This window comes from Triticum aestivum, chromosome 3B (genome assembly GCF_018294505.1).
Source record: "Triticum aestivum cultivar Chinese Spring chromosome 3B, IWGSC CS RefSeq v2.1, whole genome shotgun sequence".
NCBI lineage: Eukaryota > Viridiplantae > Streptophyta > Magnoliopsida > Poales > Poaceae > Triticum > Triticum aestivum.
Genome location: NC_057801.1, coordinates 77,767,447 through 77,784,406, shown reverse-complemented (window position 1 = coordinate 77,784,406; position 16,960 = coordinate 77,767,447). Strand labels below are relative to the sequence as shown.

General features: G+C 40.8%; 1 protein-coding gene, 1 non-coding gene and 1 pseudogene across 2 annotated transcripts; 2 read left to right on the top strand and 1 right to left on the bottom strand.

Moving 5' to 3' along the window:
* The first annotated feature begins 3,090 nt into the window (after positions 1 to 3,090).
* LOC123064860 (xyloglucan endotransglucosylase/hydrolase protein 3-like) lies at positions 3,091 to 4,263 on the top strand. Its single transcript, XM_044488264.1, has 4 exons — positions 3,091 to 3,271; positions 3,380 to 3,480; positions 3,599 to 3,798; positions 3,891 to 4,263. Exons 1-4 carry the CDS (start codon positions 3,091 to 3,093, stop codon positions 4,261 to 4,263), a joined length of 855 nt encoding a protein of 284 aa, XP_044344199.1.
* A 6,540-nt stretch (positions 4,264 to 10,803) lies between these two features.
* Positions 10,804 to 12,061, top strand: LOC123064859 (putative xyloglucan endotransglucosylase/hydrolase protein 1; annotated as a pseudogene).
* A 2,750-nt stretch (positions 12,062 to 14,811) lies between these two features.
* LOC123073174 (small nucleolar RNA snoR99) lies at positions 14,812 to 14,913 on the bottom strand. Its single transcript, XR_006435627.1, has one exon. It is a non-coding gene; the product is annotated as a small nucleolar RNA snoR99 (small nucleolar RNA).
* Positions 14,914 to 16,960: the final 2,047 nt, after the last annotated feature.

Below are 16,960 nucleotides of genomic sequence, written 5' to 3'. Positions count from 1 at the left end.
GCTGTAAAAGTTCTTCAACTAATGGCCTTAGGTACACATCAATGTCGTTGCCGGGTTGCTTAGGGACTTGGATGAGAACTGGCATCATAATGAACTTCCGCTTCATGCACATCCAAGGAGGAAGGTTATACATACATAGAGTCACGGGCCAGGTGCTGTGATTGCTGCTCTGCTCCCCGAAAGGATTACTGCCATCCGCGCTTAAAGCAAACCATACGTTCCTTGGCTCACTTGCAAACTCATCCCAGTACTTTCTCTCGATTCTTCTCCACTGCAACCCGTCAGCGGGTGCTCTCAACTTCCCGTCTTTCTTACGGTCCTCACTGTGCCATCGCATCAACTTGGCATGCTCTCCGTTTCTGAACAGATGTTTCAACCGCGGTATTATAGGAGCATACCACATAACCTTCGCAGGAACCCTCTTCCTGGGGGGCTCGCCGTCAATATCACCAGGGTCATCTCGTCTGATCTTATACCGTATTGCACCGCATACCGGGCATGCATTCAGATCCTTGTACGCACCGCGGTAGAGGATGCAGTCATTAGGGCATGCATGTATTTTCTGCACCTCCAATCCTAGAGGGCATACGACCTTCTTTGCTGCGTATGTACTGTCGGGCAATTCGTTATCCTTTGGAAGCTTCTTCTTCAATATTTTCAGTAGCTTCTCAAATCCTTTGTCAGGCACAGCATTCTCTGCCTTCCACTGCAGCAATTCCAGTACGGTACCGAGCTTTGTGTTGCCATCTTCGCAATTGGGGTATAGCCCTTTTTTGTGGTCCTCTAACATGCGATCGAACTTCAGCTTCTCCTTTTGACTTTAACATTGCGTCCTTGCATCGACAATGACCCGGCGGAGATCATCATCATCGGGCACATCGTCTGGTTCCTCTTGATCTTCAGCAGCTTCGCTTGTTGCAGCATCATCATGCACATCGTCTGGTTCCTCTTGATGTTCAGTAGCATCACCGTATTCAGGGGGCATATAGTTGTCATCGTACTCTTCTTCTTCGCCGTCTTCCATCATAACCCCTATTTCTCCGTGCCTCATCCAAACATTATAGCGTGGCATGAAACCCTTGTAAAGCAGGTGGGTGTGGAGGATTTTCCGGTCAGAGTAAGACTTCGTATTCCCACATATAGGGCATGGACAACACATAAAACCATTCTGCTTGTTTGCCTCAGCCACTTCGAGAAAATCATGCACACCCTTAATGTACTCGGAGGTGTGTCTTGAACCGTACATCGATTGCCGGTTCATCTGCGCGCATTATATATAATTAAGTGTGTCAAAAATCATTACAGAACATCATGAATAGATAATTAAGTGACCAAATTAATAGAAGTTCATCATCACATTAAAACCAAAGTACATACATAGTTCTCATCTAACAACATAAAGCTCTGCAGAGCATCTAAATTAATTAAACCATACACTGAAACTATGTAAAACATTTCAATGCGAAAACAAATGCGATCATAATCGCAACCAATGTAACAACTGATCCAACGGCATAATGATATCAAGCCTCGGTATGAATGGCATATTTTCTAATCTTTCTAATCTTCAAGTGCATTGCATCCATCTTGATCTTGTGATCATCGACGACATCCGCAACATGCAACTCCAATATCATCTTCTCCTCCTCAATTTTTCTATTTTTTTCCTTCAACAAATTGTTTTCTTCTTCAACTAAATTTAACCTCTCGACAATAGGATCGGTTGGAATTTCCAGTTCAACAACCTCCTAGATAAATAAAATCTATGTCACGTTGGTTAGCATAATTGTCATAAACAATAAATGAACCAATAGTTATGAAAAGATAATATATAAGATGCAAAATATATAAGATGCAATAATAAAAGTAATAAAATTATACAAGTATCTATATAAACATACAAGTAAGAATATATTTTTCCTTTCAGAAAGAAGATAAGAACAAGAGGCTCACCACGGTGGTGCCGGCGACGAGATCGGCGCGGGCGATCGACGGCGGTGAAGACGGGGACGGGACGTGACGGACCGCTAAACCTAGACAAATATTAAGGAAAATGGAGTTTGGAGGTCGAGCTTGGAGAGGAGAAAGCTTAAGTAGTATGGCTCGGGCATTCCATCGAACACCTCGTGTGCATAGGAGGTGAGCTAGAGCACCACAAAGCTCTCCCCTCGCCGGCCACGAAAAACAGAGCAGTGGGAGTGCTCTGCTCGCGGGCGAGGGTATATATAGGCAACTAATTGGTCCCGGTTCGTGGCAAGAACCGGGACTAAAGGGCAGCCTTTGGTCCCGGTTAAAGCCACAAACCGGGACCAATGGTGGTGGGCCAGGAGCGAGGCCCATTGGTCCCGGTTCGTCCCACCAACCGGGACCAAAAGGTCCAAACGAACCGGGACCAATGGCCCACGTGGCCCGGCCGGCCCCCGTGGCTCACGAACCGGGTCCAATGCCCCCATTGGTCCCGGTTCTGGATTGAACCGGGACTAATGGGCTGGCCCGGCCTGGACCATTGCCCCCTTTTCTACTAGTGGGAACAAATGAAATTTACAATTTAAGAAGTTTCAAGTTATGGATGAAATGATTTTTTTAAGTGCATTATGGTTTTGAGATGAAGAGAGAAGATAAATATTTCCTTTTTGGGAATAATTAATTCAGTTCCAACTTCATACAAGAGCAATTAAGAGTGATGGGCCAAATGTTAAATAATAGGCAAACATTCACAATATGTTAATGATAATATACCTAATATAGTATTGTGAATCTAAATCTTTAAAACTATCAAATAATACACATAATTAATTAATTAATTGCGTGCCAAAAATGCAATGCCTAAGAGTATTTTCTAGTAAATGTTTTCTAATTCCAATAATTTACTTTTTGCCAAACAGTTGTTTATAAATAACTACCACTATTTTTTTGCTCATCAATTACTACTATTTCTGGTCGATTAAAATTTGAATAGCCCCTAGTTTGTACAAACATGAATGTGCCACATCTAGCTTATATAAGGGTCGTGGTCTAATGTGTTGAGGCATCAAAAAATAGAGTAGGAAGCACACACGTAGATAGCTCTCTAGTCCAATGCAGCTTGCAATGGTTTCCAGTTTGCAGCCATGGGTTCTCCTCCTCATCTTCCCCCTACTCTCTTTGGTGCTTAGCCCGGCAGCACTTGCGGCAGTGTTCAACGATAACTTCGTGGCAGTAGGGGGTACAGATAGTAATCACCTAGTTGATCAGGGGACAGCAGTTCGTCTCGTCTTGGACAAGAGCTCCGGTACATATCATCTTTTCCCCCCAACTATCTATTGTATTTGATTGATTGAATTGGACAAAAAAAAAATTTGATTGAAATTGACCCAAAATTTGTTTCTTTGCGATGCAGGGGCTGGATTTAGTTCCAAGGAGGCATATGGTTCAGGGTTCTTCCACATGAGGATCAAGACACCGCCCGGGTACAGTGCCGGAGTCGTAACGGCCTTCTATGTGAGTATTCCAACATGTGGTTTCTACATGTTGCATATGTTATGTGCTAGCCATTTCCTTTAGTTTAATGATGAATACTAGAAGTCAGATATAAATTTATTCGTGCACGTACGTCTAGCTCACGACGGAACCCGAGCAAGGTGACCACGACGAGGTGGATTTGGAGTTCCTGGGCAACGTGGACGGCAAGCCGGTCATTCTCCAGACCAACATCTTCCTAAACGGCAAAGGCGACAGGGAGCAGAGGTACGAGCTTTGGTTCGACGCGGGAGCCGATTTCCATGACTACAAGATACTCTGGAACCCCTACCAGCTCGTGTAAGTCCGTCAATCATCCCCTAGCTAGTCCCTAACTTTGCCATGTGCTGGGTGGATCAATGATATATCACGTGTACCCCAATTGATCGCAGGGTGTTCGTCGATGACACGCCGATACGGGTGCTGAAGAACCTCGCGCCCAGCCAGTTCCCGGTGAGGCCGTTCAAGATCCGGGCGAGCATCTGGGACGGCTCCGACTGGGCGACGGACAATGGCAAATACAGGGTCGACTATAACCGTGCGCCGTTCATCACCGTGTTGCAGGATTTCGACGTCGATGGCTGCCCCGCCACCGGAGGCGCGCCGTGTGGCTCGCCGAGCCTGTCGTGGAACACGATCCAGAGCCTGACGCCCGCGCAGTGGGAGGCGTACAAGGACGCCAAGAGCAAGCACATGACCTATGACTACTGTACCAATAAGGACAGGGCGTGCGCCCAGCTGCCGGGAGAGTGCAACAACAACTAATTAGCATTTGTTCTGGTTTCAGATTAGATACACTACTAGTCACCGACCCTTGCTACAGCACGGGCTAGCAATTTCAATAATTAGATGATTTTTTTTCTTGTAAGAAACTGATAATTAGGAATACTGGAAACCTCAAGGCCCTCTTCAGAATAAAAGTTTTTATATGTAAAATGGTGGATGCAATAGGAAATTTCTTTTCACCAAAGGAGCATCACATCCTACAAATTGTTTTCTCTAAGATCGTGGATATTATTTCTATTTTTCTCTCTTCTCTCTTTCTCCAGGCAGCACAAACTTTTGAAGTTCATGTGTTTTCTCATGCAAAATTTAAGCATTTCTTTGAAAGCACGCATGTGTTTATTATTCTTGTAGTGTTGTACATATAACTATATATATTTGGAAAATATATACATTCAGAAAATGATTTTAGTTGTCATCTACAAACTTATAAGTTATGGAAATTTTGGCACGCCATTCAACATGAAACGTACCATAATTTGCTAGTAATCGTTTAATTTCTCCACTACTTGCTTTCATGCTCATATATAAAATGGCTATCTCAAATTTAATATTGTTATGTTTTGTACAGAAGCCATCATAATAAATGGCATGAAAAAATACCAACCAAATTTTCTTTGATACATGTTGGCATATTGACATAATTTTTGTCATAATGGTTGTGTGAATAACTTTACTATGGCTGTAGAAATGAGATTGACATTTAGAATTGCGAAAATAATACATGCAGAAATCAATTAGTTTAAAGATCCAACATTACATGTTGCTTCATTTATGTTTAGATAAACTCTAAATTCTAGGAGTATTTACATAGGCACAACCTAAGCACACCAGTTCAGATAGCAACCATCCTGACTATGGACGAATGCATCCATTAATTCTATCATGGACTTCTGTTTGCTCAATGCAAAATTAAAAACATCGGATTAAGCTATGTAAATGATGCACAAACGTAAGACTGGACGGGCCAAGAACTGGAGTACCATGGCCATCCCACATCCTAGTCGTCAGTCATGGTGATCAATAGGTAGCTTGTATATGTCCAGATGGAAGTCGTTACAGCTAAGTCTGTGGATCCACGCATCTATGTCTAGAGGCAGGGGCGTTGAGAGCTGGGCAGACAGCGCATACTTTTTTTTTTGAGATCATGTATGACTGTTGTTTTTAGAAAAGATCATGTTTCACTGTTTTTTTTTGGAACACACACCACCGCTAGAATAAAGGGAGAGAGGGAGTGCTTACATCCACTTGGACAGCGCGTAAAGGTTTTTTTAGATCATGTCCCGCTGTTTTTTTAGAAAAATCATGTTTCACTATTTTCTGGAACACACACCATCGCTAGAATAAAGGGAGAGATAGTGCTTACATCCACTTGGACTCTCCAGCATGTACAAGAATAGAGCAGCTTGTGGATATCACGTACAGCAGTTTTTTTTAAAAGATCACGTACAATTATTTTTTAGAAAGGTCACGTTCCACTGTTTTTATTATAGACATGTACCAACCCTGGAATAGAGGGACGTACCATCCCTGGAATAAAAGGAGAGACAGTGCTTAAAATTCTTGGACTCCCCAACACGTATGAAAATAAAACTCTTTGTCTATCATCAGATATTAACCACATGATTATTATCTAACGACTACTATTACATGTTTTCTAGGACTTACAACTTCCACCTATCTTCTCCAAAATCATAAAGTTAGTAAATCTTATTAATAAGAGCATAAAGACTTTCATTCTAGAAATTTCTTTAAAATCCAAAAAGCCTTTTCTATTTATTCATTTTAATTTCATCATTAAATAGAAACCCTTTTGGATTATTTTTTCATTGTATTGAAAGAATTTTCAAATTTTAAACAAGAAATTAATTAGAAAAAATTAGTTCTATAATTGCAAGTTAGAAAAAGAAGTTCCAACTCTTTCAAGCAGGATTAACGTGGGGCCTCGAAAGGTGCTTCCAATTAGTAAAAATATATACTAGAAGGGTTGGGCGCACTTTGTTGCGTCGTTGTTATTGTTAGGATTCTTAAAAAAATACTCACTTTGTTTCAAAATATACGGTGTATTATTTTTTTGAAAAGTTAAATCTCTTTAACTTTGATCAAATTTGTAGAGAAATATATGAAAAATCTATAATATCAAATCGGTGTTATTAGATTCATCATGAAATGAATTTCCATATTATTATTTTGGTTTAATATCATGGATGTCGATATTTTTGGCTCTGAACTTGGTCAAAGTTAATGAAATTTGACATTCCAAGAAACTAATAACCCTTATATATTGGAACTGATGAAATATTTAGTTTGGCAGATGAGGGAGATGATGCGGTGTGTTTTATGTTTATTTATAATGTGGATATTTTGTGGGCTTTCGCGGTGTGATTCTATATTATCCGCTAATCAACCCATATTTATATGGGAATTTTTTTGCATATGTGGCTGCATGTACTATATTGGTGCTATAGTATCACATGGTGACACTTCTTTTTTCTAGGTGGTGGAAGAGTGCACAGGGTTGATATGTTTTTATAGGTCCGTTGCTGCTGACTGATTTGAAAAAACATTGGCCCGATAAAAATCATAAACCAAATCCAAAATTGAATGCCTCAAACGAATGAAAGAGCTTCAAAATGAGGGAACAAGGTGATTAAAATAATTAAATGAGAGAACTCCTTGAGAAATTATCGACCCAGTCAAAATCGGTTGAGCTAGTTAAGACCTTAATTAATATTGAGACCTTAAAAATTAGGAAGCATAGTGTATAGTATAAAATAATTAAATGAGAGAGCTTTGAGAAATTGTTGACTCAGTAAAAATCGGGTGAACCAATTGCAATTGAAGAGATCAATTGATTGTAAGGCCTTAAAAACTAGGAAACTTAGTATTATAGAGGATAAGTCATATATAAGATATAAGAAGGAAACTATCAACTCTCTGTTATCACTAAGAAACAGATGACCCAATTTTATTTTATACTCCCAGCAAGGAAGAAGAAACATTTCCCAGTGATCCAAATCTAAACTATAATCTATAAAAGTAAGAGAGACGGGGATCCAAACAATTTTACCCGTCCAGATGTTATTATCCTGTCACTTTGATGTTTAGCACTAAATGTGTTTTGTGCTAAACACATTTCTAAATCTAAACTAGCATATATAAAAGCACAAAGGGCGGAGACGGAACTATCTTGGCTTCCCTTGATCCGCGTCGCTTCTGCAACATTGAGCATTAAACGCATTTAGCGCTAATCCGCACCGTCCAACGATTGCATCTAACAACCAATCTTCGCCCAATATCTAGTGGAATACAATATATGCGAGAAATTACACATGTGTGCCACTGCTTAGTCCCGCTCACACTTCCTCTCTCCGCTCTCTTGGATTTCTGTACTTCTCCTCCCAAGTGCACAGTGCTATGGTTCGCTGCCCACATCTAAAATGTTTCGCCGTCGCTACCTCCGCACATCTCTGGTCGTGGCCACAACACCCGGTGTCGTATTCCTCGGCCCTTGATGATGCCCGCCGCGTCCATGTTGTTCGTCTCATGTTGGTATATCAAGTCATAATCACCTAGATTTTTGTGCATGTTTTGCTATGTCCTTCTGCGAGCCAGAGCCTGCTCGGGCCGACTCATGTCAGTCTTAGTTGTCATGACCAAGGGGACCTTCGGCATGATTTGGATAGCAATGATATACACAACTTATAAGTCTTGGAAGCAAGTGGTTTTGTAAAATGGTCACCGAAGATGAGATGTGGTAAAAGCTAAGTGATTGGAGTACCTACATTCGAAAACACTCTTCCAGATGGAGAGCAAGCCGAGTTACCCCCTGTTTAAAAGTTTTGGGCGAAAGCTAAAGCATGAACTTCAGTGGTGGTACATTAGGGTCATTTAAAAAAAAGGTGGTACATTTGGGGTAAATAGTTGTATACCAAAAGGCCCAAAACCCAGTTATAGGAGAATGTATGGTTGGGTGTCACACAACTAAGGCCATGTACACTGCAAGGTGCCTAGAGAGGTGTTTGAAAAAATTACAAGCATACAATATTGCTAGGTGTCACACCTCCGGCCATTGAACATTCACTTCAGGACCGTGCTAATTGGCCCCAAACTACTCGAATGGAACAATCTCCAAGCTAGGTCAGCTAGCCGGCCTCAACTTCAACGAAAACATGAAAGTCCTAGAACTTGCGCTTAATGTTCAGTTTGGTGCTAGAACTTTAAAAATACGGAGTTGCAGTCACATAACTTGACTCAAGCGTGCACATATGGTCATAAAATACATTTCAGGCGTATCCGTACATATGGGCCCACCTGTCAGGGACTGATGATGCTACTCGACGCGTCTTTGCACAAAACACCCTTATATTTTTTTATTCTCAGAAAAAAGGACCACCGCGACGCTTTTTTGCACTAAGCATGCTCGCATTTTTTCATTTGCAGCGCCTAAAGAACGGGATGCCAAGTATCAAACACACAACCTGCAAAAATTAACGCCTAAAAACGGGACGCCAAATATCAAACACACAACCTGCATGGCTGCATTTGTCATGCTAGTCAGCCAAGCCAATCCACCCATCAGGTTCTCTTATATATGAAAGATAACAAGTTTAAATGTATTGAGGCCGTCAGGTCTCCAACCCAAGACAACACGCGAGTACAGACCTGCCCACTACCACATCCACCTGTATGCAACTTTAAAAGGGATAACTTTTTTTTAGATTACAAAAAGGAATAACGAGTGTTAATCTCATGTCAAGAAAAATATAGTCTTAATCTACTAGAACAAACACGCTCGTGGAGTTGAAAGCCCAGTTTGCATCTATTTATTTTTGTAAGAATTACGTAAAAATAACCTTTAAATATTCATGTTATACATATTTACATGCAAACGAAATAACCTACTTTAAAAATTGTTCATGTATTATTTTAAAATACTCATATATTTAAAATAATATTTATGAATTATAGAAATTTTTTTATAACTAAAAATATTCAAAAACAAAAATTTAAATTGTTTATATGAATACTCAATCGTATCTAAAATTTAAATTATATAATTTCTTCAATAAAAGCCTTGCGTAAACATTATGCAGACGTTAATATTCATAAAAATTTAGTAAATGTTTGTATTCATAATTTTCTATAATTTATATATAAACCATGAGTGTATAATTTTGTGTGGATTCATTAACTATATTTATTTCATAAGCATTTTCAATGTACATATTAACTAATTATGTTTTATATAATACAGAGGTTTATATTTAAAAAAATTTATTTACTAATGATCTTTGTATTTACACTATTTTTGAACACACAAGTATGTGAACACAATTTTATTACTTACGTTTTACTAATATCATTAAAAAATTACTTACGTTTTCCTTAATATTTTTTATATAATACACAAGTTTAAATTTACTAATCATTGTCAATATGTATATTATTTATAACACTCAATTTGGACATAACTTTTTTACTTACGTTTGCAAATAATTTTTTTGAAAATGGCGCGTGCAAACTGGGCTGCAGTATCTGCAGCCCATTTAAGCTTGACATGCATTACTGTTCATACATCTAAATTTGTTATCCTTGGTAGACACGAGCTCAGCATGGGGTGGAGTGGCTGTAATGGCTGAATGGCTGAACATGGCGTGTTTTCGAGACATGACGTCCTTTTTGGCGTTAATTTTCTCAGTGTACGGTGGTTAGTTTTTCTGCAAATAAGTAATACAAGGAGGTTTAGTGAAAAAATGCGTTATGGCGCTCGGTCTTTTCAGCGAATAAAAAAAACAAGCGTGTTTTGTGCAAATATGCGTTGGCTGAGCGCCATCAGTCATTGATAGGTGGGCCCATACGTATGGATACACCCGCAACATATCTTTTGGACCGTATGTGCACGCTTGAGTCAAGTTAAGTGACTGCAATTTCAGATTTTGAAAGTTCTAGCACCAAACTGAACATTAAGCACAAGTTCTATGATTACCGATGATATTACCTCTTTATAATTCAATTCCAACTTCATACAAGAGCAATTAAGAGGGATGGTCCAGATATTAAAATTATAGGCAGCAATTCATAATAAATCAATGATAATATGCCAAATATAACAAAGAAATCTTATTGGGAATTTACAAGTGCATGCAAAATAATTGTGAAACTATCAAAAAATGCATATCATTAATTTATTGCGTGCCAAAAATGCAATGTTCGAGAATATGCTAATTTTAGCAAAAAAGGATCCTATAAGATACGTCTATTACTTTCTAGTGTGTGGCAATTAACCGTTTTAAATGCCCGGTAATTTGCATTTTTGCCGAGTATTTATTTACTACCATTTTTAGTCGATTAATAATTTCAAAATAGCGTACAAATATGCATCCATGGCGTGACGGTGGCACATCTACCCTTATATAAGGGTCATGGCGTGAGTGAAGCATTGTGAGAAGGAGCTCAGAACCTGGTTAAGCAGGAAGCACGCACGTAGGTAGATCGATCTGTTGTCCAGTGCAGCTAACAATGGCTTCCAGTTTGCAGCCATGGCTTCTTCTCCTCATCCTCCCCCTCCTCTCTTTGGTGCTTAGCCCGGCAGCGCCTGCGGCGGTGTTCAACGACAACTTCGTGGCGGTAGGGGGTACAGATGCTAATCACCTAGTTAATCAGGGGACATCAGTTCGCCTCGTCTTGGATAGGAGCTCCGGTAAGTATCATCTTTTTCTCCTACGCATTGACAATCAGGAGATTATGCTAATCATGTTGTTTTAAGTAGACTAAATTAAGTGGCCCAAAAATAAATTGCGATGTACGGAAAAGTTCATGCAGTTCGATTGAATTTGACCCAAAATTAAATTGCGATGTATGGAAAAGTTGATGCAATTTGATTGAATTTGACCCAAAATTTGTTTGTTTGCGTTGGATGCAGGGGCTGGATTTAGTTCCAAGGTGGCGTACGGTTCAGGGTGGATCCAAATGAGGATCAAGATACCCGCCGGGTACACTGCAGGGGTTGTAACGGCCTTCTATGTGAGTGTTGCGACATTTTGTATAGCCATTTCATTCCGTTTGATGAAAACTAGAACTGAGATGTACTATACGTATCTTGTAGCTCACGTCGGAGCCCGAGTACGGTGACCACGACGAGGTGGATTTCGAGTTCTTGGGCAACGTGGAGGGAAAGCCGGTCGCTCTCCAGACCAACATCTTTCTGAACGGCAAAGGCGAGAGGGAGCAGAAGTTCGACCTTTGGTTCGACCCGGGTGCCGATTTCCATGACTACAAGATACTCTGGAACCCCTACCAGCTCGTGTAACTCCATCAATCATCCCCTAGCTACTCCTCAAATCTGCTCTTGCGGATCAATGCATATATCTGTATATATATCATGTGCACCTTGATTGATCGCAGGATGTTCGTCGACGACACGCCCATACGGGTGCTCAAGAACCTCATGCCCGGCCAGTTCCTGGTGAGGCCGATGAAGATCCGGGGGAGCCTCTGGGACGGCTCCGACTGGGCGACGGACAATGGCAAATACAGGGTCGACTATAACCGTGCGCCGTTCACCGCCGTGTTACAGGGTTTTGACGTCTATGGCTGCCCCGCCACCGGAGGCGCGCCCTGTGGCTCACTGAGCCTGTCGTGAAACGCGATCCGGAGCCTGACCCCCGCGCAGGAGGCGGCGTACAAGAACGCCAAGAGCAAGTACATGACCTACGACTATTGTACCGATAAGTCTAGGCCCAACTTCCATCTACCGGGGGAGTGCAACAATAACTAATTACTTTTCTGGCTTAGGATTATTAGATAAACAAGGAAGGTATCAACTCTCTGTTATTACGAAAAGAAGGTCTGAATTCATAAGAAAGAAGAAATTTTCTTTTTGTGGGAAAGAGGAAAACATAAGAAAGAAGAAAAAAAAATTGCGGGAAAGAGGAAAACATTTGGTAGTGATCCCAATCTAAATGTAAACTTATAGTAATAAATTTTATATAAGTTTCAGCTTATTTGTTCGTTCTCCCACGTACGACCGGCTTTCCAGGCGTACGCTGTGCCCGTCAAAATTTTATTTCCATCACTTCTTCGTTCGTCCTCCCCACGTATGACCCCCCCCCCCCCCCCCCCCCGATTAATTTGCCGCATCCTTCCACTAGTATATTTAAACAGTTCTTACGTACACTGCCAAATCAGACCAATCTTATGTATATTTGGTATAATACAATAATAGATTTATGGAAGGAAATAATCAGCCGGAAATCAACCTCTAATCATCATCAGGCAATCTTGCTTATAATTGGTAACACTATATAACAAATTTATGGAAAGAATTGACCACGGTCGCAAATTAATCTCTAATCATCATGTTAATCTTATGTGAGTAACACAATAATAAATATATGGAAAGGGATCAGATCAATCTCTAATCAATTTTTTCATGGAATATTGGAAATCTTTATTCAACAAACGCAGACCTAGTACAGTCAGCCATCAGGATGCTAGCTTAGGAAGGAAGGAAGGGACAGAATCTAGTAAACTCCCTGTCACCATCAACGAGCATGCTCTCTTAGCACATAGGTGACCTCGAAAATTGGATGATCGAGAAACATGTAGAATACCCAAGCATCTATTCCAGGCAAGGTTTTTGCCGTGAGGTTTAGCACTTGAGTGAAAAAGACCTATGGTGAATTATGCATGTGACACGTGCTATTAGTTTGGTACCTGGTGGTGTAGAACTGCTTTGTGGATTCAGGGTTTTGTTTCAAATTTTTTGAACTGGTGTGGCGTTCAGTTTGGTTGGTTTAGCATTTTTTCATTCAATGTGGGGCAGGGTGGTGTGCTTATTTTTCTTGTTTGCTTCTATGTTTTGCCACTTGGTTGAAAATGACATTACATTTAACCGGTTCATGGCACATGTAATAACTTAGGATGTGGCCGTGTGCAAACCCGTGGTGACTCTAAGTTTGTATTCAAATTTTTTTGAACGTGTGTGCGTACTTGTTTGGTTCCTCTAGCGTTTTATGCGGTGTGTGGGCCAGCAACGATGTGTGAATTCATAGCACAGGAGTTTATCTGCCGAACGGTGTTTCTTGAGTTTCCATTGGGCTAATCGGCGTCGTTTGTCTCGGTGCTGCCGTCCTATTTTCAGGGACAGCGGTGCTGCTTCTGCCGCTGTTTGCTTTGCCGCTTCTACATTTGGTTTGTTTTTTATCAACCAACTGTCTGTCGGGCAGCAGGGATTGGTTGTTTTGCTTTTGCTGTTGATGTGTGCATGAAAGGCGCAGTTTTCGAGGGATGTCATGACCACATGCATGTACTACCTCCGTCCCGGTGTATAAGTCATTCGCGTAGTTCTAGGTCGATAATTTAACTATCTAAATATGTATTATATGTGACAAAAAATATATATTTAGAAACTACATCCGCGTGGAAATCTAGTGATATACTTTTCATGGCATATAACACATATTTAATTCCTCAAATCGATGACCTAGAACTACGCAAATGACTTATACACCCGGACGGAGGGAGTATCTTCTAGGATTCTTTCCGGCCGCTTAAGCTAGGCGATTTCATTTTCTTTTCTTTTTTAATGCGTGCATGGGTTGGTAATTGTTGGCATCGACACATCATGGTATTACGTGTGTGCTTTACCAAGTTGCCGCTTAATCTGTAGTTTCTCGATCACTGCATGTGTTTACTTTCTAGACGAATCATGCGTGTATAAATAGGAGTAAGCTTTGTTCCCGTTTACGACCAAGTGAGACAACCTCGCACACGGCTCTCCTTTCCTCTTCCTCCTCTTTCCCGTTTCTTTCCCAATGTACACCGGCCAAACCATCCGTCGACAACTTCATCGAAGCCAAGGAGGTGAGCCAGAGAAACAACCCCGTCGAGGGGGGCCCAGGCTTGCTCTCACGGTTCATGGCGGGCATGGGCGAGGATGATGGCCGCACCAAGCTCCCCGCCGTGTTCCCCATGCCGGAGGCAAAGCGCCGGTTCCCGCGGGATGTGGTTGTCAGCTTCATTCTGGTCGGTGAGTATACGACGACCTTGGCCCTGACATGGTTCTTCTGGATCATCACCGCGAACCAGCGGCGCGATCAGCGTGTCCACTACGACGTCTCGCGTTCGCCGAACGGCAACGTGTAAAGTATGCAGTACCTGCACGCCGCTATCATCGAGGCGATGTGCCTGTGCCCGTCGGTTACTTTCAATGGGAGGGTTGCCAATTATTCGGCGTACAAGCGGATGGAGAATATCAGCCCGGAGCACTCGCTCGGTAACGGCGGCAAGTTTGTGGCGCGGTACCCGGTGTGCCACGCAAGGCCGCATGCATGCTTCGGGAAGGAGATGGCCTACGTCCAGACGAAGACGGTCGTAAACTCGTAGCAGCCGTTATCCGGAAGTTCAGGTTGAACGCGGTGGCGCTATCTGTTTGTTAATATGTACACAAGAACTAAACATCTTCACATCAGTTAATGATCAGCTAGAAACTGTTCAAGTTAGTAGACAAAAAGCGAAGAAGATGCTTAATATTCCACCTGTTAATGATCAACTAAAAACAGAAGGTTTTAGCAGAAAAAGTAAAGAAGATAGTTAAGGTGCAAGGGACTGCTTGCTCCCCAGAGGCGGTTTCACTATTTTCAGATTAGATAAGCCAAGGTTGTTTCTAGATCATAGTAGGCGAAATACTATTGTGGATTTAGATACATTTTTTAGATGTGGATTGGAGGTTGGTGTTGATGTGACAGCGGCCCGATCATTCGATGAGAGAGGGGATAAATATCGATTTGGTGGATTTTGACCTTGACGACCCGGCTATACTGTACCCGACGATATGCCTCGACAATCGCTAAACCAATCTCCGATGGTTATTGACCTTGCCGTAGGCACGATCAACCTGAACAACGAGGTTCGAGTTCCTGCAAGCAACCGAAGAACCAGCAAGAACAAAGGTGAATTGCAACTGAAATTGCGGATGATAAATTGTGTACACGAACTAGATGTAAAATTAAGGTTTCACTGTGGATCTGACAAGGCGGTAGTTCTACACGTCTCGTAGATGCGAATTGTAGCGAAAGCTAGACAATACAATAAAATCCGAGTCTAAACCCTAAGTTGATGATGTCTATTTATTAAAGGAACGTGTCGCCCGATGTCTCCTGGCTTGCAAATCCTGGCCGGCGTGCCGACGTAGACAACATACGGAGGCCCACCTCCTTTGATTCCCTCGTAAGTGGACTTGTGTGTACGCATGCACTATATTTCTGTACCACATGGGCTTGGGCCTCCATAGCATGCATGGTGCATGATGGATGTGTTCGGTTGCACCATGGTAGTACACATGCACGTATATGTTCACACATATGCCATGCATCTATATATATATATATATATATATATATATATATATATATATATATATATATATATATATATATATATATATATATATATATATAGACACACACACATGTGTGTGTGCAATGTATGGATATAATCTCTCATTTTAACACGAGGCTTGTACTGGTCTCCGGCAATTCTGCATAAGATAAAAAATTGTAAGTATTTTTATTCACGATAACAAAATAATAATTCACATAATTATTAACAGAAATCATCCGATTATTGTATGTGCAAACAATTTTTTCCGTTGTATCTGTAGAGGACATGTTCACATCATCCTCCCTTTCTTGAAAACAAAGCCTTCCTCGGCGTTGCTTAATCTGAAAATTGACTAGCAAACAGACAAAGTGTATGCGTTGTATATGTATATATCATCTGTTTTAACCCCTCTCCGCTGTTGTACATTCAATGTTTCAGGAAAACAATGCCCATGGTAGCTCAAAAGTAGAGGAGTTTTATTTCTCAAACAAATATTGCAACCCAGTTTGCAAACATAAGTGATGCATATATCCTTATCTTTAGCATGTGCAGATAAGTAATTATGCAACATGCTATTCGAGATGTAATCAACAATGATGTTGGATGTCATATTATAATGATCAAGCATTGGCATATTAATATTCTCTTTGAAGCTAGCAATATCATCACACGTGATGCAAATGCTATGCATGAAAAATTCATGGTCTACACGATCTTCACCAATCAAGTTAAAAATAACACTTTTCATATAACTCAAACATGTGATTTCAGCTATTTCATTTCTCGCATGTGACAAAGGCATAGGTGGATCCATCAAAATAGAATACAAATAATTGGCATGAGAAATTTTAGCTAACACTTCAGCATGTTTAACAAATTTCATGTGATCTAAAATAGGTGTTATGATCAAATCTTTGGCAGTTCCACTTGTCTCAACACATGGTGTATCTAAACCAATAAGCCATTCATCATTTTTGTGTGTAGTAAGAAAATCATTACCAGTATTATTACCTTGTAGTTCTGGCTCATATGAAGTAAGTACGGACAGTGGTGATGCACAGTAAGCTCCAAGTGTCGTAATCATAGTTGGTGGTGTTACGGGAGCAGTAACCTTTTGTGATGGGAATTCCACTGCACGCTTGTTCATCATGCATACATGTTTTCTTATTTTCTGTTCAGCTTTACAAGCAAGACAAAACAAATGGTTGACGGAATATAATTCTTCATGCATTAGTATGTCTTGTATATCATGATTTAAACCTTTCCAAAATCTGCTAAAAAAATCTTCTTCACA

What these genes read in the sequence shown, in the direction of transcription:
- LOC123064860 (XM_044488264.1), top strand. Translation starts at nt 3,091, where the DNA reads ATGGTTTCCAGTTTGCAGCCATGGGTTCTCCTCCTCATCTTCCCCCTA. An exon ending in CGTCTTGGACAAGAGCTCCG is followed by an intron (nt 3,272 to 3,379) that starts GTACATATCATC and finishes TTTGCGATGCAG; the next exon opens with GGGCTGGATTTAGTTCCAAG. An exon ending in TGGAACCCCTACCAGCTCGT is followed by an intron (nt 3,799 to 3,890) that starts GTAAGTCCGTCA and finishes AATTGATCGCAG; the next exon opens with GGTGTTCGTCGATGACACGC.